This window comes from Manis javanica, chromosome 3 (genome assembly GCF_040802235.1).
Source record: "Manis javanica isolate MJ-LG chromosome 3, MJ_LKY, whole genome shotgun sequence".
NCBI classification, from domain to species: Eukaryota; Metazoa; Chordata; class Mammalia; order Pholidota; family Manidae; genus Manis; species Manis javanica.
In genome coordinates, this window is record NC_133158.1 from 44,608,519 (window position 1) to 44,631,351 (window position 22,833).

At 42.5% G+C, this 22,833-nt stretch overlaps 1 protein-coding gene across 14 annotated transcripts in view; it reads right to left on the reverse strand.

Moving 5' to 3' along the window:
- Positions 1–22,833, reverse strand: part of IGSF5 (immunoglobulin superfamily member 5) — a 59,068-nt gene that overhangs the window by 27,233 nt on the left and 9,002 nt on the right. For 9 of the 14 annotated variants that reach the window (XR_012129115.1, XM_073231319.1, XM_073231320.1 and 6 more), the window contains 3 exons: positions 12,936–13,253; positions 8,091–8,390; positions 300–440 (listed from right to left, as the gene is read on the reverse strand). Coding sequence is in view for 13 of the 14 variants with exons in the window: in XM_073231319.1 (XP_073087420.1) it covers positions 300–440; positions 8,091–8,390; positions 12,936–13,253 (759 nt within the window). In the remaining variant the exon portion in view is untranslated. Of the gene's footprint in view, positions 1–299; positions 441–7,200; positions 7,500–8,090; positions 8,391–12,935; positions 13,254–22,833 lie in introns of those variants that run through there. The other 5 variants (XM_073231328.1, XM_073231323.1, XM_073231326.1 and 2 more) reach the window with 3 other exon arrangements.

Here is a 22,833-nt window from a genome sequence, read left to right on the forward strand (position 1 = left end):
AAATGGCAGATTGCAATAGCCCTCCATCCTTGCAAATAAGCTCAGAACCCAAGTAGTCAGTGTCTTTGGTGAGAAAGTGTGAAGCTCTCAGGAGTCCTGGGTGGGGGGGGCACATCAGATGCCAGAGGAGTGTCTTCCTTCCTAAGAAATCCTTTCCTTCCCTGTGCATTTCATCCATCTCCTTTCAAGGATTCTAGAAGCCAGCAAATCTTTGGAAAGAGCTATTGAACTAGTGAACTTCAATTACTGGTACCCAAAGTTCAAATATATATAGAGATCTATATGAGCAAAAAAATTACCTTTATTCTCTCTCCCGGAGACACAACAGCAGCAAAATATTATAATCAGAACAATAATCAGGATGAAAAGCAATGAAAAGGATACTGCAAGGAGAATAATGGCCCAGGTAGGCAAGGATGTACCTGGTTTATCAATACTGCCTATAAGGTTGAAAGGAGAAAAAAAAATATTTAGTGATGCTTGCCACTGTCTGGGGCACATAATCACTGATCCTGCCACACTATAAATTAGACATGTTTTCCAATAATATTGTAGCTATCCAGCCTGCTCTGGCTAGGCTTCCCTTCTGTGTGCTTAAATATTCAGGCCTACAGTATCTTGCATTACAATTCTTATTGCAGCAGATAAATCCCCACTTAGTTACACAGTCCAAGTATTCCGCGGTTAATGCCCCTACTGTTCCTGAGAGATAGATAAGGCCATTCTGGGCAAGGAATTTAGTCGACAAATACTTCTTGGGCAGTGACTGCTGGGTGACACTGAAGACTGACATTTCATTCTCACGTCCATGACCCCGCCACCAATGAAAGTCCAGAGCCCAAAGGAAATCAGGGCAAAATGAAACAGAGTCACTTTAGGGAGCTTCATGCAGCCCTTCACTCCAGGGCTGCCCTGGCCCTGCCCACAGAGGTCAGTCCACAGCTAGTAATTGCTTTTTCCACGGCTCTTGGGAAACAAGCCTCTTCAGGGCCCACCTTGCCCTCTTGTTCTGTGCAGTGGCCATGGGGTGAGAGAAAAGAATAAAGGGAGGAAGTACAGGCAGGGAAGGAGCAGGCAGGAAGAAGGGGAGGGAAGAGAAGAATAACCCGTTTTTATTTTTTTACAGCCAAGTCTTGGCCAGAGCCGTCCAACACAGTTCATGCAGTTATCTAAATTCACATTTAAATTAATTAAAATTACATACAATTAAATACTCAGTGCTTCAGTCAGACTGGCCATATTTCAAGTGTTCAACTGCCACGGATGTAGAACGTTGCCTTCCTCACAGAAAGTCCTGCTGGACAGCGCTGTCCGGCCACAGGCTCAGGGGACCTGCACTGACTTTCCAGAGACGGCCCACGGCCGGCACTCACTTCCCCCAACTGAACCATGCTGAAGTGCTTACTTAGGGTTTTCCTTGAAAAATGACCTTGAAATCACAGTCTGCTATTCCTGCGTCAAAGTTAAATGCTCAGAATAGGTTGTGGGAATGGTTAGAGACGATCGCTAAGACTCTGGGGTCTACAATCATCCATCGCCTGGACGCTGACTCGTGGGGCTTCATGTCAGTGGAACCATGAAATCTCACCGCCGCTGTTTACCTGTGTACCCTTTGGCCTCTGGCTCATCAGTACGGATGCTGCCCCAGCAGACGGCCCAGCCTCTCGGGAGATGCCTACTGAAGTGCTGAGAAGGCTGCCCAGTCTGCCTTGTGAGCTAGAGATGGCTGGGGTGGCTCTAATTCAGTCTGATGGACTTTTCACAAATTGACGTTTGCAAATATTAGAAGCTTTCATAAAAAGGGAGCCAGCTGGGGTTACATTAAGGTCTGACTCAAGATTCAAGAGATAGGCTTGAAATTCATACTGGAAAAAGTCAACAAGTACATTCACTTGCTCAAACAGACCCTATCAGGAGCATCTCCTGCTGCTACCAGCAGGCCAAGCTTTTGTCAACAGAGTGTTGGCATGACAACCTCTCCTCTGATCAGCGGAGAAACAGCTGCCCATCCCCAGGCAGGGCCTGTTTAAAGGAAGGGAGGGGCCACCTCGCTAGGTTAGCAACCAAAACAAGAGAGAAAGCAAGTGATATTATGATCTTGCTCTCTCATCCCTAAATTCAACCACCAAGTTCATCAAACTGAAGCCTGCACTCACCAAAAGCCCCAAACTTACAGTAACGCAGCACCGCACCAGGGACCACATGGGTCATTCTTTGTCACTATGGCCACACTCCCCTGGGGGTGCATCTCCCACAGAGCTGCACACCTAGGAAGGATTTACACTCCACCTCTACTCCAGTGCAGCCCAAAGGAAAATGTGGCGTGTATGGAGAGGCATAATTTGGTACTGGAGCTGCATAGAAGAACGTTCTTATTTTAATAAGAATGTTTATCATTTATGATGTACATATGTATACAACATACGTATACACACATGCATATATACCATGGATATTTTTGCTTAGCATGAAGCAAATTTTTTAATGAGTACACTTAACAGTGGATTGAAAGAAAAATAATTAATAGTCCTATATTGATATATCAAAAAATAGTAACAGTGAACAGAAAGCATGGAATCCTGGAATGAGATCATCCATAATCTAACCCCTTCATTATGCAGATAAGACACCTGGGACAAAGGGCGTCCATAAGCCAGACAAGGGTGCTCAGGACAGGGAAACCCCAGGCACGCAGACTCATGTCTGCTCACTCTGCTGCTCCAATCTAGAATAATCCTGCTGAGGATGATACAGCCCAGGTCTCATGGGAAACAGAGAGTCTAGGGGGACGTGCTCCCTGTCGTGCACCTTCATGGGGTGTGGGCGTGGTGGCTCAAGGTGAAGGGCAGCACGGCTGGAGAGGTAAGTGTCTAGGAAACTCTGCCTCAGGCCCCACACAGTGACTAAGGAAGGTCATCTCTAAGTTCACCACCGGCCTCCTCTCTACGTTCCTTCACACCACTGTGTGCACATTAGGGCTGCCTTACTGACTTCACTGTGTAACTTCCATCTCAGCTTCAAGACTGCTCTTTTTCCATCTGTGAAGGAAAGGAAAATCATTTTCCCCCCAGGCTTTCTCAGGAATGCTCAGTTTTCTAAGGGCACAGAGAAGTTCTCAAAAGCAGCTGGACTGATACAAAATGTCACCACCAGTGGTGCCAGCTAGAAGGGACCCAGGACTTCTCTGAACCAATGAAATAAATGATAATCATTCACTCTCCTGTCCTGTTTAAGTCTTACATGCTGAAGTGCTTTAGGCCTTTCAGATGCTTACTTCTCACACTAACAGCAATAATAGCACTTAAGTGTTATTATTATCTCAGTTTTACAAATAGGAAAACTGAGGCACAGAGAGGTTAAGTCACTGGCCCAAAGTCACACAGCAAGTAAGTAGGCAAGCTGGGATCTGATCCCAGTCCATCTGGTGTCCAGATCTGTGTGGATAGTAGTTGGGTCAGGGGGTAGGGCTTTTGAGATTTTCCAGTTCAGCAGTCCCCAGTCCTCACTGCCCAGCAGAGTCACTTGGGAACTTTCTTTTAAAATACCAGTTCCCAGGCTCCACACAAATCAATTAAACCATCGGCTCTGGGTCAGGGTCTGAGAATCAGCATATGTGTTAAAACTTCCTGGAGACTGGCAGGCAGCCAGGAGAGAGACCATCTGCCTGTTCTTCTCCCCCTCATTTCACAAGCAAGAAAACTGAGCCCCAAAGGTCAGTGACTTCCCAAAGTCACACAGCTAGTGCCAGCTCTATGATCCAGGACTGTCACTGCCACCACTCTTGTCTGCCTGCAAAATTGTCACTTCTCACAAAACTAAGACTATAACCAGGAATCGCTACATTCTGCAAGGTACTCAGATGCCCTACAAACATTGCAAGGTATCACAGTTCACAGCCTAGTGACCAGCATGCAGACACAATGCAGACAGGCACGCAGAGGGTTGGTGGTGCTTTTCTCCAGGCGGGCATGAGAGGGGCTGTCAGCTTCCAGCTGTATGTCTTCCCTAATGTATGTCTGCAAGGCCTGAAGTTTGCATTATTTCCAGAATCAAGAAAATCGATTCTTTAAAAAATATTAGCATTAGCCCTTTCAAAAGGCTTTTCTTTCAAGAATCAGTCAGTGCTTTATCCAACTTTTCGGCTTGAAATAATGAGGCTTCCTAAATTGCCATAGTCATCCATCTTTCTGGGATTATTCCAGAAATGAACACAGGTTCCTTGCACTGTTATGCAATGGGTGGCAGGACTGGTGTTTATCTGGTTCCTGAAGGAGCCTGCATAGGCTGAGCTTCGTTCGCCCTGGGCTCTCCGCAAACCTGGCTGTGCTCCTGGAAGCCACCTAGCCACCAGCGCCACCAGCCCGAGGCTAACATGAGGTCTTCAGCTACTAAAACTTGCATAAAACACACACAACACTCAGCCAGCCACCAGCTGCTCTGGATCTTGATGAATAATTGAGAAACAAATTACCCTTTTCCAAATGAGTCCCATAAAGTAAGACTCATTGCAACACACCCACTGAGCTTTCCTCTTTGAGGCTGTAGGAACTCCAGCTGCCATAATTAAGGCCGCTCACTTCACTAGCCCTACTCTAAGAAGCATTCAGCTGAATTAAACCTGATCAAGGGAAATTAAGTGCCCCTTGCCCTTCTCCTACAAAAGAAAAACTTTGCAGGCAAGTGAATCTCTCTAATCCATTTATACGGGCACCATCAATCAGACCAGAGCTCCTTGCTGCATCATTACCTTGTTAAGATGTGTGGTTCCCACAGTCAATTTCATTCCATTTGGTGCTAATGGAACTTTTTTCCATCCTCCCTCTGAAAGCTTGGACGATACTTTATCATCTTTAAATAGCTTAAAAGCAAGTTGGGTTGGCGCCTTGGAGAAATGGCTGATTCTGGGCCAGAACAGGAGAAACACAAAGGGTTTTGGAACATTGTATTGGGCCAAATGCCCAAAAATTAATAGGATATGTCAAAAGGACACCAGAGCCAGCTGGAAGGGACTCCCCACTGGCCAAATCGGGAGCAATCTGAGCATCAAAATGAATAATGATGGGAGCAAAGTATAATGTACTGAATAATAATGAGTCCATTCTAAATTGTTATTTTAAAAAAGGGAGAAAAGGAGAGGAAGTCTCTTCTTTACAGTAATGCCAACTAATAAATATAGAAAAATGACTGAACCAGTGACAGAAAAAATATGATAGGAAAAAAATCATTCTTTTACAACCACTATAGAAGTAATTGATTCAGGCAATTATTTATTGATGAGTTCAAAAGTTATTAGGGAAAAGATGCTCAAGAAACAAGATGTTCACATGGTATCCATAGATAACAAACTATTATTTACAAAGGCAAAAAGGTACCTTTACTATGGAGAAATCCAGGGACCGCCCTTTAACCAATGACCACTTGCCACCAAAAGTAGAGAAATTGGCATCACGTGCCCACATGACATTACCCATGCTTTGCCAGAATTATTTAGTCTGAATCAAAGTATGTTGGAAAAACTCTGACAAATTCAAGTTGAAGGGCATCCTGCAAAAATGGTCTGGAACTTCAAAATGTTTATTTCAGGTGAGACAAAAAAGGTGGAGGAACCACTGAAGATTAAAGGAGACTAAAGATCTGACAGCCATGGGCAAGGCAGGGCCTTTGACTGGATACTGGTTTGGGGAAAAAATAGCTGTAGAGGAAAACTGGGAAAGCTTGAATATGGGCTGCATATTATGGAACATTATTGCATCCATGTTCAATTTCCTGACTGCCAACTACAGAGGGTTAGGTCGAACACCTTTGTTCTTATGATGTACATGCTGAGGTATTTAGGGCTTACGTATCATAACATCTCTAACAAACCCTCAAATACTTCAGGAAAAAAATGCTGAGAGGCGAAGATGACAGAACGATACCATTCACTGTACCTGGGTGAAGGTGCATGGACATTCGTTGTACTAGTCTTGCAATTTTTCTAAAGGTTTTCAATTGTTCATAATAATAAGATGGAGAAAGAAAAGCAAGCTAGGTTTGAATTCTAGCTTCGTCTTATATAGTCTTGGTAGGGAATAAGCTAAATTCCCTGGAGTTTAATAAGCTAAAAAAATTAATCTTGACTTAAAATCAAAAAACACAGATTTCTCTGTCCTTTACCCTCAAAAGCATTGATATTTCCAAAACCACATCAGAGATATGGCAGTCCTGGGTCCCATTCCTGGTAGCAGCAACCAGCAGGAGCTGGTATGGCTGCTCTGTGTGGATGGGATGTGCTGTGTGGTTCCTGGTGGCCCCTCCACTCCCGTCTTCCACCTGACACGGTATTCACTCACACTTTCGTTTTGTTGTCCGCCTGATCTCTGGGGGCATGTGACTTGGACACAAAGGCAATCCCTGCAGGGCAAAGCCCAGAGTCATTGCTGCTGCCCACAGGTTAGGCTCTGAAAGGCCTTTGCAGGGTCACACAGACATCATCTCTGAGGGATGAATTGCATCCTCCAATATCCTTATGTTAAAATAATAACCCCCAATACCACAGAATGTGACCTTACTTGGAAATAAAGTATTGTAGATGTAAATTTAATTGAGGTAAGGTCTGAGAGCTTATCTAGATCAGGCAGGTCCTTAATCTAATGTGACCAGTGTCCTTATACTGGGGAAATTTGGAGGCAGGCAAGCACACGTGAAGAACAGCATGTGACAGCAAAGGCAGAGTTCAGGGGGTGCTTCCACAGGCGGAGAAAACACCAAAGGTCGCCAGCCTACCACCAGAGCTGGGAGAAAGCCTGGGGCAGCCTCTTCCCTCACAGCTCGGAAGGAACCAGCCCTGCCCACACCTTGGCCTCAGGCATCCAGCCCCCAGAACCGTGGGAGGATGCATTTCTGTTTCAGACCATCCACTGTGCGGCACTCGGTTCTGGCAGCCCCGGACCCTCCTCCGCCCTCCAGGTGGCCGCCCACACTGTGGAGGGCAGAGCTGAGAGGCGAGCAGGGCTGCCATGGTTTCCTAGTGCTCCAGACGTGGGCAGATCCCAGACCACACCGTGTCCCTGTCACCTCACCTTTATAGCAGAAATAATAACGGCACCCACTCATCGTGCTCTGGCACCAGTTAATTTGGTGAATATCCAAGAAGCACCTGAAACAGTCTTTCCATAGCAAGTGCAATACAGTGCTGTTTTTTATTATTCAACATCATCATTATCATTATTGTTATTAATCTTGCTTTGGTTGTGGCTTTGTTTTGAACTTCAAAAAATCTTGAGTAAAGGTGTTTTCATAATGGACAGAACTTGGCACCAAGAGAGAAGCCGTCCTGGCCCCTGGGCCCTGCTCTGCCTTGCCCAGCCGTGCGACCTGGAATAGAGCACAGCACTTCCACCGACCCCCGTCCTTCCCTCTTACGTGAAACGAAGGTGTTGAAGCGAATCTCCAGTGCCTGACCCCGTGTTTTCTAGTCGGCCCAGGCTGACCCGGGGCTCCAGCAGGCTCTGCGGGCCCTAGGAAGGTGTGTGCTCAGCATTTTTTGGCCAAGGACCCAACAGTAGATTCTTGGTGATCTAAACTTTAAACTTAGATCATTTAGCTGAGTTCTTTAAAAATATATAGACTTGGTATTTTCAAAAGCACTGTGGGTTTACTAGGTAAAAAATGAAACATCATAATTGCACTAAGATTGGAAGAAACCCAAAAGGACCTGAACACCCTCCTCAAATACTGGAAGAAGTTGCTTCCTGTTGGCCCAGGGGATGGGATCAAATCCGAACAATGGGTGAAAGCTAGGGGAAAATGTTGAATTCAAGTATTTATCTCTGAACTTGATGCTGTTTTGTGATGATAATTGTCAAGGTTCTTAATGGTCTTTGTGTGGAAGTAGGAAAGAGAAATACTTGAAGACAGAATTTAAAAAGCAAGTGAAATTGCAGGGTCATTAGGCTGTAGCTGCATGTAATTTGCCTCAATTACCACCCCTACCTGAAATCAAGGTCACCCAAGGATCTCCCTGGGCATTGTTGATCAAGTAGCACAGCACATAAAATCTAAGCATGCAGTAATCATGACTTGATATAAAGCAAAAGGTCTTCACTTACCCAAGGGAGGCTGAACCACAGTAAGATTTACAGTTACGGACTTGTGGGTGTGCAGCCCCGTCATGTTAGCCACGCAAGTCAAAGTCCCATTGCCCTGGGGTGTGAGGGTCAGGATGCTCACTGCACTTTGAGGGTCGTCGGGCTCAGGAACAGAATAATAGCTTGAATGGCTGGCCTGGACACCGACCTCCCAGAAAATATCTGGGAGAGGGGACCAGCCCACTGCACAGCAATTCACATTACAAGGTTCATCCTCAGTGACTATAAGGCTGCCACCAGGGATGTGCAGCGCCCCCATGACTGAAGAAGAAAAGAGAAACATTCGGAAGCAATGGTCATATCTCTTGGTTCTGTGTTTTCTTTCATTTTTTCCTTCAAATCACATTTCATGACAGTTTTCTTCCCAAACCCAAATTGGCTGGATCTGTATCAAGAGCCTTAAGTCAAGTTTTATCTGTGTCTTTATTTACACCTGCCAGATTCATAGAAGGTGAGGTTGCTCACCAGGAGAAACATAATTCCAGAGAAAATGAATAGATAACAATCAGGATCCCAGGGAATATAAATAATATGGGGAAGACAGAGCAGGTGAGCTTGCCATAGTCTGCTACACAATCCCTGATGGAGAGTTGCAAAGTTGCCCTGGGCTGCCCGGCAGTCAGAGCAAAAAGGGAAATAACCTTACATTCCTCTCACTGTGAAGAGGATACATCTCATTGTCTCATAGGAATCAAGTTTCTCCTGGTCTTTGGTCAGTTAGATTCATTTTAATAATTTTGGGGGTCACGCATTTTTAAAAATAATGCTGTATGGTATTGTCTTAATATATTTTTCTAGTTACAAATGACCTCAAAATCTAATCTGATCTAATTAGAGAAATAATTGCCAGTGTTCACACCATAAATAACTCTTCTGAAAATAATGCTGGTGTGTGCCCATAGTACTAACATCACCTGAGGACTGGCTCTGATAAAAACAACGCCATAGTGAAATATGTAAACACTGAGATGTTCAAATTAAAATATCCTCAAATTCCCTGCTGTGTAATATAATGGAAAGAACACTAGGTTGAGGGTCAACACCTCTGTTCTCTACCTTGGCTTTCTCCCAGAATCCCCATCACCTGGGGCAGTCACTGACATGGTCAGGACCTCTGTTTTTCCTCCGTGCCAAATGAAACGATTTGACAAGATCAGAAGTTTTCAAATATTTTGGTTTCAGTACCTTTTTGCAGCCTTAAAAATCACTGAGGACTCCAAAGACCTTTTGTTTACGTGGGTTTTCTCTATCAATATTTACATGTTTGAAATTAGAATTAAATATTTTTTTCAGAATAACAGTGATAACCCATTACAGTCTAGAAAATGCTGGTTCACTGAGTTTTGTGCAGTGGAAAACTCCCTGTGCACTCATGAGACAGGGACTGGCAAAGGCAACTAACAGCTTAGTATGATAATGAAAATAGTTGCAACCTCACAGACCATGCTGACAGGGTCTAGGGGATGCCTGGCAGTTCCCAGACTGGGCTGAACTGATCCGCTCCGAAACTCTTCTTACCCGGAATTAAGATTTTCAATTGCTCCTTTCCTGAATAGACTCTCACAGTAAGTAAAGCACCCTTGCTAATTCAAGGATTACAGCTGATCCTTGAACAATGCAGGGCCAACCCCCTGCACAGTGGAAAATCTGTGTATAACTTTTGATTTCCCAAAAACGTAACTGCTAATAGCCTACTGTTGACCAGAAGCTTTACCAATAACATAAATGGTTTATGTTATTAACACATATTTTATAAGTTACATGTGTAACATACTACATTCTTACAATAAAGTAAGCTGAGAGAAGAAAACATTTTTACAAATGGATGCAAATCTCCAAAATATTTTCCAATATATTTATTGGGAAAGAAATCTGTGTCTAAGTAGAACTGCACAGTTTGAATCTATGTTTCTCAAGGGTCAACTGTACTATAAATGCAACAATAAGAGGAAAACAGATTTGTCTCTTAAGACTAAAGGGTTTTGTGTTAGTTCTATTTTGTTCTTTCACTCTTTTGTTTGCTGGAGAGTTTTCAGATGACAGGAACTGGGAGGACAAGTATTGTCTCAGTTAATAACAGAAAACCCTAAACTCAAGTCCTAGTGGCCCTTGGAACACAAGAGGTCTAGAGTTAAGTGTGATTGATTGGTGGGTTGGCCAATAAATGGACAAACGCAGCAATATGAAACATTTCCTTTTCTGAATATATTACAATTCAATTTTTACCATTGACTTTCACGAAAGTTATGCAGTAGCATGACAAACAGTTACATAAGGGTGGTGACTAGAATATTCACATAGATTTTGGGTGCCTCAATATGGAGTTAGATAAGCTTTCTTTATTTTTCTTGTTAATACAGGAGGGGTACATTTTTTAGAAAAGCAATCTCTGGGTGATTCACTTTCAAAATCAATGGAATGCTTCCTTTTTTTTCAAGATTCTTTTTCCCTTTCAAGAGACCCTAGTGCTCAGAGAACTTTTATTCCACTAAGAACAAAGAGCCACTCAGACCAATGAAATAAGGGTAAAAATATCAAGTTGTGTGCATTCCTTCCACATGACCTCGGGGAAGACTGTAGCTTCCCTACACAGTCGTTCTTCCATCTGCATTGAATCCCAAAGCCTCAGTGATCACCAACATGTAAGTCTACATGTTGGGGTGTTTAGACAACCTTACAGATATGTAGCTTTGGAAAAAGATGCTATAAAACCACATGGACTGAGGAATTCAGAATGCCGTAAGCATAGCAATAGTTAGTTAGGCCTTTGAATCCTGTTTCCTGGATTCAGGGCTGCTCTCCTCCAGTCCTGCTTCCCAGTTCTGCCTATCATCTACAGACCTTTGGTGCACATCTCAAGTGACTTAAAGGAGTCATCCCTGAAGGCTTTGCTGATTCCCTCATTTCCCTTCCCAATTTGAACCTGAGCTTGTCTCCCTCCCATCACACTTGCCAGCATCTAAATTGCACCATTGTTATTCATGCACTCGCCCATCCACTCTCCTTGTAAGGTTCTTAAGGGCAGAGCTGTGTCTTATTCTGTTCATCTTTGAGTCCCCCTTATATGCCAAATATTGTGTTTCTATTGAAATGCAATAAATAATTGCAAATGACTATATTGAGATTGTTATGAGCCAGGTGCTGTTCAAGGGCTTTACGTAGACCTACTTATTTAATCCTGTAAACAGCCTTATAGTGAAGGAAGTTAGGGCACAAGGTCATTAAATATCATGTCCAAGGTCACACAGTCAGTGATAAAACTGCAACTTGAACCTGGCAGCCAGGGCCTACTCTGCCAGGGCCTACCCACGTATGCATGACAGACCACTTGGCCACTCTGCATCCCAGCCTCATGTGCAGTAAATGGAGTGGGACAGGACTGTGGAGTCTTCAAACCATCTGATCCTCACAGTAAACCTGGGGGCTGGGCAGGGGAGCCTTACCCCCATTTTACAGGTGAAGAAATTGAGCCGTCTCAGGGGTCACCAAGGTGGCAACTGATGAAACCAAAACCAGAACTCATATCTTGGGTTCCTTTCCCAGTGTTCTTTCCCTTATACCACAAATTATTATCATGAGAATCTGGTCATGCAAACTAGGCCAATAATCCAGGTAGCCTCATAAAATCACTTATTTAGAAAATATCATGATGCCCCTAATTAAACCACACAAAATTAAAGACACATAAAAGTAAAGACACAACCACCTGGCTAAATAGGAAAATACAAGTAGAAATAGGTAGATGAGAAACTCCACCAAATGTTATCAAGTTTGATTTGATGAAATACGAATAAAGACCAGATCTTTGGAAATTTCTCCTTGACAAGCAAATAAATAGACTTTAGGACATTTTCAAAGACATGGTGTAATCTATTATAACAAATGCTACCACAAAAATCCAGATATCTTCTGGCTCCAATACATCTATAACTACATAATTATATTTTGAAGGCATGTCAAGTGATTAAACTTTGATAAAGATGTTCTGAGTCCTTGTAAAGCATCCTTTATTTTTTTCACTACGTAACATGATCTTCAGCACCTCAAAATTACCTTTAAAAGTGAAAAATAAGTTCTCTATTATTATAAATGTTGTTTATTCTTTTCTTTTCTCTAAAAGACTTAGTATGTTCAGTGAATGCACACCTTTGACTGCAGGAACCACTAGGGACAGAGAAGAGTAATACATTAAGGAAATTCAGCTAGAAAGAGGAAGACATTAAAGCATGGTTCAAACTGTGTAAATGATGTAAGGCCAAAATATAGAGTCAAGTATATGAAAAACTAGAGAAATGTCAATGATTGTCAACTATCTCTAAATGAAAGAAAAGTAGCTGCAACTGGCCAGAATTCCAAGATATTTGTCCAGAAAAGCTATTAGGTATTGGAATGGATTTGATGAGAAAGTGGTAAGACCTGTCTTTAAGAGTCTTAATAAAAGAAAAAGGGAAGAGGAAAAGAGAGAAGGAGAGAAGCAGGAACAAAGGAAGTAGAATCAATGACAAGAGAAGAGAGAGCTAAATCAGAGCAATAAGGGTGAGTTCAGAACAATGCTAAGCACCGTACCAACTCAGGGCTAGACCGTATAGGAAAGCAGGGGGAAGGGAAGGAAGCAGGGAGAGAGGTGACAAATAAAGGCACATCACATCATTCATCAGTTCAGAATAAATCTAAGCGTAACACCAGCTGAAAGCAGACCCATATGTCATCATATGTGACCTGAACTTCAAAAGGTTCCTTCCATTCCTCTGACATTTGACCCAATGTACTCCATGTGCTCCACTTTGGAGGCCCCTACATACACACCTTGGACTGAAAGGAAAGCAGATCCATCCCGGTCACTGTTTTGGAGGCTGCATTTAATATGCCCTGCATCGCTGAGTTGCACATCGTGGATTATCATCTCAGAGATGAAGTTACCACCCTCCTCGTAACTCACAGAGGTGAAGCGCTTATTGGTAATGATGGGCTCCTTGGGCGTGATGCTCAGAACCACTGTGCCGTTGAGAGCCCACATGATGAGGCTCCAGCCCGGCGAGATGGTGCAATTGAAGCTGGCCTCCGAGCCCTCCAGCACCGTGGCATTCCTGGGACCCTCTATGATTTGATAGCTGGATCCAGAAGCTGGAAGACAACCGATTTTTCAAGGTGGTAAGTGAATGAGTCTATATAAATCAACTCTGTACAGTTTAACCCTCTGTAGTTTACCAGCTGTAAGCCTTGGGTGACCAATGGCTCAGACTCCAGGTTTACAGGTCCTGTGTCTCCCCCTGTGGAACTGGAGCTTCCAGTGCACAGGAAGCCACCTCTCTCCTTCCTCTTTACCCCCTGCCCTCCCTCCATATTCCCAGATTCCAGCACGACTGGGGGCACAGGGAGCAATGTTCCTCCTCCACCTCCAGAGAGATTTTACCATAATTACCCGACCCCAGCCTGGCCCAGAAAGCCAGCGCCAGCCCAGGTTGGCTTGTAACTTCAGGCAAGTTTTCCAGCCTTACTATGAAACAAGTTTCCCTCCCAGTGAAATGGTAAAGACCTTTGATTTCTGCCTCCCAGGAAAGCCCCAGGCCCAGTGGGTGGGGAGCCCAGCATGCTATGATCATGGCCACTGCATACCCCTGCTCTCTTAGAGCTCTAAGGGGTGCTTAAGACAGTGTCTGGGGCTGGAGGATGATCAGGGTTGAGAGAGGAGAGAGACAGAAGTTGGAGAGCTAGGGAAGTCAGTCCCCGAGTGTCCAGAGGACAGTGCTGTCACTGAGGCCACGCCTCTCCTCCTAAGTTCTACGAGAGACTTGGGGAGATACCGAGAGAGGGAGAATAGGTAGAGGGGTGTAGGGGAGGGGGAATCCTTAATGAGGATGCTTAGGGATGCATCTGGCAATCTGATAAAGAACCTCACCACATCTAGGGCTGAGTTTCAAACTGCAAAAGGTGGGCAGCTATTTTAGGGCACAAGACCATACTCTCCAGAGCGAGGGTCCCAACTCACTGGTCAAGTTCTCTCAACTTCTCAATACCCCACCCCCCAAAGCTGAAAAACAGGGACACCAGTACTACAGGGACTTGTTTCAAGACCTAAACGTGATGCTACACGGAAAGACCTTAATAGGACCCTCAAGACTCAGTAAACAGACATTATTACCTGACCTACAAGAAGGAATGCGTTGACCTACAAGAAGGCATGGGTTTACCTACAAGAAGGGATGGGTTGACCTTGCAAGACAAGCCAAGAAAGTCATAGATTAAAGTAAAATTTTTTCTTTCATACCTTTCACAAAATCCAGCCTTAGCTCACCAGATGCCCCTGACCCTGGCTGAGGCTGGATGACAGCTCTGACCAGCCCTCCAACAAGCGCCCCGAGGGCCCTCCAGCTCACATGGATGCAGTCATGATCACTTTGGACAGCACGTGTTCTACACCTAAAGGACTCAAGAAGTCTCTTGGCCACTTAGGACTGATGTTCTAATCATCCTAGAAGAGTGAATTGGTGGCCAGAGTTTCCCTAGATTTTCCCATGTTTGTAATAAAAATTTGAAGTATAAATTGAATAGCAATGAAGAGTCTTCAAGACCTCTTATTCTCATCATTTTACCACCTACTTTTTAATGATGAAAAAATGAAGATCAGCAATATCCCACTTGTGATCACAGTGGTGATACAAACTCAGACCTTCCTGCTCTGAATTTTCCCTCCTTCCCCTCTGGCCTCATTCTAAATTTATAGCAAAAAGATCTGGACAGATTACCTAGCTTGGCTTCTTCTCAGTAAGACTACGATGGGTCCCTATGTGTCTGGTGTGTGTGATTCCTGTACATCCATCAGGCAGCCTGCCATATACACTGAGTACCCCCACATAGCTGCAGCTGTGCTTTCCTTCCAACCTTACAAAGTCAAGTTGTAAGGCACATTTTAAAAAATTCTCAGCCCCCCTAAAGCATTCTGGGGGTCACCACACTACAGGGCATGCATTAGCACATTAACACATCATCTGAGCCCCTGAATGCACTGCAGGAATGCAGGCCCAGTGCAGGTTCATGGGACAGAAGGAACCGGTGCACAGAGGCGAGCAGGGTCGGGCAGGCCGGGTCAAGGAAGTGGGGCCTGCTGGCTCCAAAGAGGCAGAACAGAAGGAAGGTCAGCATTAACCAACACTAATCCCCTTCTTGGGTAAACATGATCATTATTCTGTTTTGTCTCTGGACATGATAAAGGAAGAGAAAGTGGGACTCTAAATAGCAACTCAAATTGCGTATTCTCCCACCCCTGGGTAAGTCTCCCTGATCCAAGGATCCCTTTAATCTGGGATTTAAAAAAAGTAAAAAGCTTCAGGAAAGGAAGTCAGAAATAATCCCCCAAAGAAGCCACAGCTGCTGTGCGAAGTGGTACTTTCCATGAGCCCTGAATTGCATCTTAAGAAAAGAAAAAGAAAGGAAATTGCCAAATCCATGCCTCAGGGAAGAAAATTCAGATGTGCCCTCATACCCCACACTGTGATGACAACACTCTCACCGTACTCCTGACCCAGGCCAGTGGGAGTTAACTATACAGATCCCAGCTGGGTGGGTCTGGTGTGCAAGTGTGGGTGAGATGCGAGCTTGCTCTGCAAGGAGCTCAGTCTAAGCAACCCCAACGGGCTTAGCAACCCCATCCAAAACCAGAGGCCCTTCACTGCCTGGTGCAAGTAGAGAGATCATTCCACTGCAGAACACCATTTGCTCCAAGGCAGTTTTCAAATACCCTGCAGACTGCATGTGTGACCAACAATACATGAAGGCTACTTACCTGATTTTACAACTGAGGAGGTAAGATTGAGGGAGGGAGGGACCTGTGCCAAATGGAAACTTCCAATTTGAACTTGACCTTTAAATTAAACAGGAGATCCCAAGTCCTAAACACTAAATATCCCTGACAGTGTTACCTATGATCTTTGCTGGCACCTAAGTAAACTCCCCTTCAACTCTGCCTGGTGACTCAGAAGCTGCCACATTATTTCTTATAATGTGAGATCCTAGAATCTTATTCCTCTCTTGCCTGTATGCTATCAGTAGGCAATGTGTGCAAACCTGCTCTACACAGAACAAATATGAGAAAATTGTAAATAAGACTTTTAATCAAACAATCAGCTACCTCCACACAAAATCTCCTTCTCCCTTTTGCTCTCCATTTCACTTTGTAGAGCAAAGACAAATTAGGGGCAGAGTCATGGGAAACATCAGTGTCACCCTTCCAGGAACCTCCCTCACCCACCAGCTACAATGATCACCCAACACCAGCTCTCCTCTCTTGTAGGAGTTTATCCCTTTGCAAGATTATTTACAGCAGACAGAGACCTCCTCCTAAAACCACATATAATATGAAAATATAATTAATACAACTAATCCTGAAAGAGCAACAGGAAAGAGGGGTGCACCAGACTGCATACACCTGGAGAACAGAGTAGACCTCATAGAACAGGGCACCAACACTGCTCCCCTGCAACCCCAACATCACTCCAGGGGCTGAGCAGCTCCAGAGAGGAGAGCTTCTGGGCACTAGAGGGCACCACATACAAATATGAAACGTCAGAGGAACCTGTTTCAAAGCAAAATCTCAATACCAGAGAAAGGACTGAGTGAGGCTGAATTAATAAATCTTCCTGAAAGAGATTTCAAACTAAAAATCATAAACATGCTCGTGGAGGTACAGAAAAATATTCAAGAACTCAGGAATGAATTTACGATGGAGATCCAATCATTGAATAGCACAATGGAGGGTATTAAAAGCAGATTCAATGGTGGAGAAGATGATAAATGAAACAGAAATTAGGGAAGAGAATACAAAGAAGCTGAGGCACAGAGAGAAAAAAGGATATCTAGGAATGAAAGAATACTGAGAGAACTGTGTGACCAATCCAAACAGGACAGTATTCATATTATAGGGGTACCAGAACAAGAAGAGAGAGAAAAAGGATAGAAAGTGTCTTTGAGGAAGTAATTGCTGAAAACTTTCCCAATCTGGGGAAGGAGATAGTCTCTCAGGCCATGGAGATTCACCGATTTACCAACACAAGGGACCCAAGGAGGATAACAGCAAGACATATAATAATTAAAATGACAAAGATCGAGGATAAGGACAATTAAAAGCAGCCAGAGAGAGAAATAAGATCACATACAAAGGAAAACCCATCAGGCTATCATCAGATTTCTCAGCAGAAACCTTACAGGCTAGAAGGGAGTGGCATGATGTATTTAATGCAATGAAGCAGAAGTGCCTTCAACCTAGAATATTGCATCCAGCAAGATTATCATTTAAATTTGAAGGAGAGATTAAACAATTCCCAGATAAGCAAAAGCTGAGAGAATTTAGCTCCCACAAACCATCTCTACAGTGTATTTTGGAGGGACTATAGATGGAAGTGTTGTTAAGGTTAAATAGCTGTCACCAGAGGTAATAAAAAGGGATAGACAAAGAGTACAGAATATGATACCTAATATATAAAGAATGGAAGAGGGAAAAAAGGAGAGGGGGAAAAAAGAACCTTTAGATTGTGTTTGTAACAGCATACTAAGTGAGTTAAGTTAGACTCTTAGATAGAAAGGAAGTTCCCTTGAACCTTTGGTAACCAGGAATCCAAAGCCTGCAATGGCAATAAGTGCATACCTACCGATAATCACCCTAAATGTAAATGGGCTGAATGCACCAATCAAAAGACATAGAGTCAATGAATGGATAAAAAAACAAGACCCAACTATATGCTGCCTACAAGAGGCTCACTTCAAACCCAAAGACATACACAGACTAAAAGTGAAGGGATGGAAAAAGATATTTCATGCAACTAATAGGGAGAGAAAAGCAGGTGGTGTAATACTTGTATCACACAAAACAGACTTTAAAACAAAGAAAGTCACAAGAGACAAAGACGGACATTACAAAATGATAAAGAGGTCAATCTAACAAGAGGATATAACTATTATAAATATCTATGCACCCAACACAGGAGCACCTACATATGTGAAACAAATACTAACAGAATTAAAAGGGGAAACTGCAATGCATTCATTCTAGGAGACTTCAACACTCCATTCACTCCAAGGGACAGCTCAACTAGACAGAAAATAAGTAAGGAAACAGAGGTATTGAACAACACATTAGACCAGACAGACCTAATAGACATCTACAGAACTCTCCACCCAAAAGCAGCAGGATACACATTCTTCTCAAGTGCACATGGAATATTTTCAAGAATAGATCATATACTAGGCCACAAAAAGAGTCTCAGTAAATTTAAAAAGATTGAAATTGTACCAACCAGCTTCTCAGACCACAAGGGTATAAAACTAGAAATAAATTATGCAAAGAAAATGAAAAATCCCACAAACACATGGAGGCTTAACAATGTGCTCCTAAATAACCAATGGATCAATGACGAAATAAAAACAGAGATCAAGCAAAATATGGAGACAAATGACAACAATAATTCAACACCACAAAATCTGTGGTACACAGCAAAGGCAGTGCTAAAATGGAAGTATATTGCAATACAGGCCTACCTCAGGAAAGAAGAACAATCCTGTATGAGCAGTCTAAACTCACAATTAATGAAACTAGAAAAAGAAGAACAAATGAGGCCCAAAGTCAGTAGAAGGAGGGACATACTAAAGATTAGAGAAGAAATAAATAAAATTGAAAAGAATAAAACAATAGAAAGAATCAATGAAAGCAAGAGCTGGTTCTTTGAGAAAATAAACAAAATAGATAAACCTCTAGTCAGACTTATCAAGAAAAAAAGAGAGACTACACATAAACAGAATCAGAAATGAGAAAGGAAAAATCACTACAGACACCACAGAAATACAAAGAATTATAAGAGAATACTATGAAAAATTATATGCTAACAAACTGGATAACCTAGAAGAAATGGATAACTTTCTGGAAAAATACAACCTTCCAAGGCTGACCCAGAAAGAAACAGAAAATCTGAACAGAACAATTACTAGCAATGAAATTGAATTGGTAATCAAAAAACTACCTAAGAACAAAACCCCTGTACCAGATGGCTTCACCACTGAATTTTATCAAACATTTAGTGAAGATGTAATACCCATCTCCTTAAAGTTTTCCAAAAGGTAGAAGAGGAAGGAATACTTCCAAACTCATTCTATGAGGCCGGCATCACCCTAATACCAAAACCAGGCAGACAAAACAAAAAAAGAAAATTAGAGACAAATATCCCTGATGAACATAGATGCAAAAATACTCAAGAAAATATTTGCAAACCAAATTCAAAAATACATAAAAAAGATCATCCATCATAATAAGTACAATTTATTTCAGGGATGAAAGAATGGTACAATATTTGAAAATCCATCAATATCATCCATCACATCAACAAAAAGGACAAAAACCACATGATCATCTGGATAAATGCTGAAAAAGCATTTGATAAAATTCAACATCCATTCATGATAAAAACTCTCAACAAAATGGGAATAGAGGGCCAGTACCTCAACATAACAAAGGCCATATATGACAAACCCACAGCCAACATCATACTTAACAATAAGAAACTGAAAGCTTTTCCTTTAAGATAGGGAACAGACAGGGATGCCCACTCTCCCCACTTTTATTTAACATAGTACTGAAGGTCCTAGCCATGGCAATCAGACAACACAAAGAAATAAAAGGCATCCAGATTGGTAAAAAAGAAGATAAACTGTCACTCTTTGCAGATGACATGATACTGTACATAAAAAACCCTAAAGAATCCACTCCAAAACTACAAGATCTAATATCTGAATTCAGCAACATTACAGGATACAAAATTAATACACAGAAATCTGTTGCACTCCTATACACTAATGATGAACTAACAGAAAGAGAAATAAGGAAAACAATTCCATTCACAATTGCATCAAAAAGAATAAAACACCTAGGAATAAACCTAACCAAGGAAGTGAAAAACCTATACCCTGAAAACTACAAGACACTCATGAGAGAAATTAAAGAAGATAACAATAAATGGAAACACATCCTGTGCTCATGGATAGGAAGAATTGATATTGTCAAAATGGACATCCTGCCTAAAGAAATCTATAGATTCAATGCAATTCCTATCAAAATACCAAGAGTATTCTTCAACGAACTAGAGAAAATACTTCCAAAATTCATATGGAACCACGAAAGACCCAGAATAGCCAAAACAATCCTGAAAAGGAAGAATAAAGCTGGGTGATTGCACTCCTCGACTTCAAGCTCTACTACAATGTCACAGTAATCAAGTCAATTTAGTACTGGCACAAGAACAGATACATAGGCCAATGGAACAGACTAGACAGCCCTGATATAAACCCAAGCATTTATGGTCAATTAATATATGATAAAGGAGCCATGGACATACAATGGGGAAATGACAGCCTCTTCAACAGCTGGTGTTGGCAAAACTGGACAGCTACATGCAAGAGAATGAAACTGGATTATTGTCTAGGTCCATACGCAAAAGTAAACTCAGAATGGATCAAAGACCTGAATGTAACTCATGAAACCATAGAACTCTTAGAAAAAAACATAGGCAAAAATCTCCTGAATATAAACATGAGCAACTTTTTTCTGAATGCATCTCCTCAGGCAAGGGAAATAAAAACAAAAATGAACACATGGGACTACATCAAACTAAAAAGCATCCGTACAGCAAAGGACACCATCAACAGAACAAAAAGGCATCCTACAGTATGGGGGAATATATTCATAAATGACAGATCTGATAAATGGTTGACATCCAAAATATATAAAAAGCTCATATACCTCAACATGCAAAAAGCAAATAATCCAATTAAAAAATGGGCAGAGGAGCTGAAGAGACACTTCTCCAAAGAAGAAATTCAGATGGCCAACAGACACATGAAAAGATGCTCCACATCACTTGTCATCAGAGAAATGCAAATTAAAACCACAATGAGATACCACCTCACACCAGTAAGGATCGCCACCATCCAAAAGACAAATAACAACAAATGTTGGCGAGGTTATGGAGAAAGGGGAACCCTCCTACACTGCAGGTGGGAATGTAAATTAGTTCAACCATTGTGGAAAGCAGTATGGAGGTTCCTCAAAAAGCTCAAAATAGAAATACCATTTGACCCAGGAATCCTACTTATAGAAATTTACCCTAAGAATACAGCAAGCCAGTTTGAAAAAGATATATGCACCCCTATGTTTATTGCAGCACTATTTACAATAGCCAAGAAATGGAAGCAACCTACGTGTCCATCAGTAGATGAATGGATAAAGAAGATGTGGTACATATACACAATGGAATATTATTCAGCCATAAGAGGAAAACAAATCCTACCATTTGCAACACAGATGGAGCTAGAGGGTATTATGTTTAGTGAAATAAGCCAGGCAGAGAAAGACAAGTACCAAATGATTTCATTCATATGTGGAATATAAGAACAAAGAAAAAACTGAAGGAACAAAACAGCAGCAGAATCATAGAATCCAAGAATGGACTAACAGTTACCAAAGGGAAAGGGACTGAGGAGGATGGGTGGGAAGGGAGGGATAAAGTGGGGGAAAAGAAAAGGGGCATTACGATTAGCATGTATAATGTTGGGGGAGGCACAGGGAGGGCTGTGCCACACAGAGAAAACAAGTAGTGATTCTACAGCATCTTACTACACTGATGGACAGTGACTGTAATGGGGATTGTTGGGGGGACTTGGTGAAGGGGGGAGCCTAGTAAACATAATGTTTCTCATGTAATTATAGATTAATGATACCAAAAAAAAAGACATATTCACCCCTGTGTTTATTGCAGCACTATTTACAATAGTTAAGATATGGAAGCAACCTAAGTGCCCAGTAGATGAATGGATAAAGAAGATCTTGTACATATATGCATGGAATACTATTCAGCCATAAGAAAGAAACAAATTCTACAAATTGCAGCAACATGGATGGAGCTGAAGGATATTATGCTCAGTGAAATAAGCCAGGCAGAGAAAGACAAGTACCAAATGATTTCCTTCACTTGTGGAGTATAACAATGAAGCAAAACCGAAGGAACAAAACAGCAACAGACTCACAGACTCCAAGAAGGGAGTAGTGGTTACTAGAGGGGAGGGTTAGGGGGAGGGTGGGTGGAGAGGGAGGGGGGAGGGGATTGAGGGGTATTATGATTGGCACACATGGTGGGGGGGATCATGGGGGAGACAGTGTAACACAGAGAAGGGAAATAGTGACTCTGTGGCATGTTACTATACTGTTGGGCAGTGATTGCAATGGGGTATGGGAGGAACATGATAATAGGCATGAATGTAGTAACCACATTGCTTTTTCATGTGAAACCTTCATAAGAGTGTATATCAATAGCATCTTAATAAAAAAAAAAGATTGTTTACAGCAACACACTCTCATTCCCAAACCTGTACCTCCAGCCCTGCCCGTCTGCTTTCCCTCCTGTCCTGTGCATCCTGATCCACCAGGCATCTACACCCAATCAACTGCCTGCCCCCAGGACTGGAAAGCTTCTCTTTCTCTATTTGCTACAACCTAATGTCCACAAAACTGATACACTCGTAGTCACATGTCTGCCAACTTCAGTGGCCACCAGTCCTCCATAAGCTGACCCTAAACATAAGGACATTTTTCTGCAAGGGCCTTTTATCACCTCCCTGGAATAGCAGCTGGTTGTCACCATGGCCTCAGGGGTATGGACACTTTTAT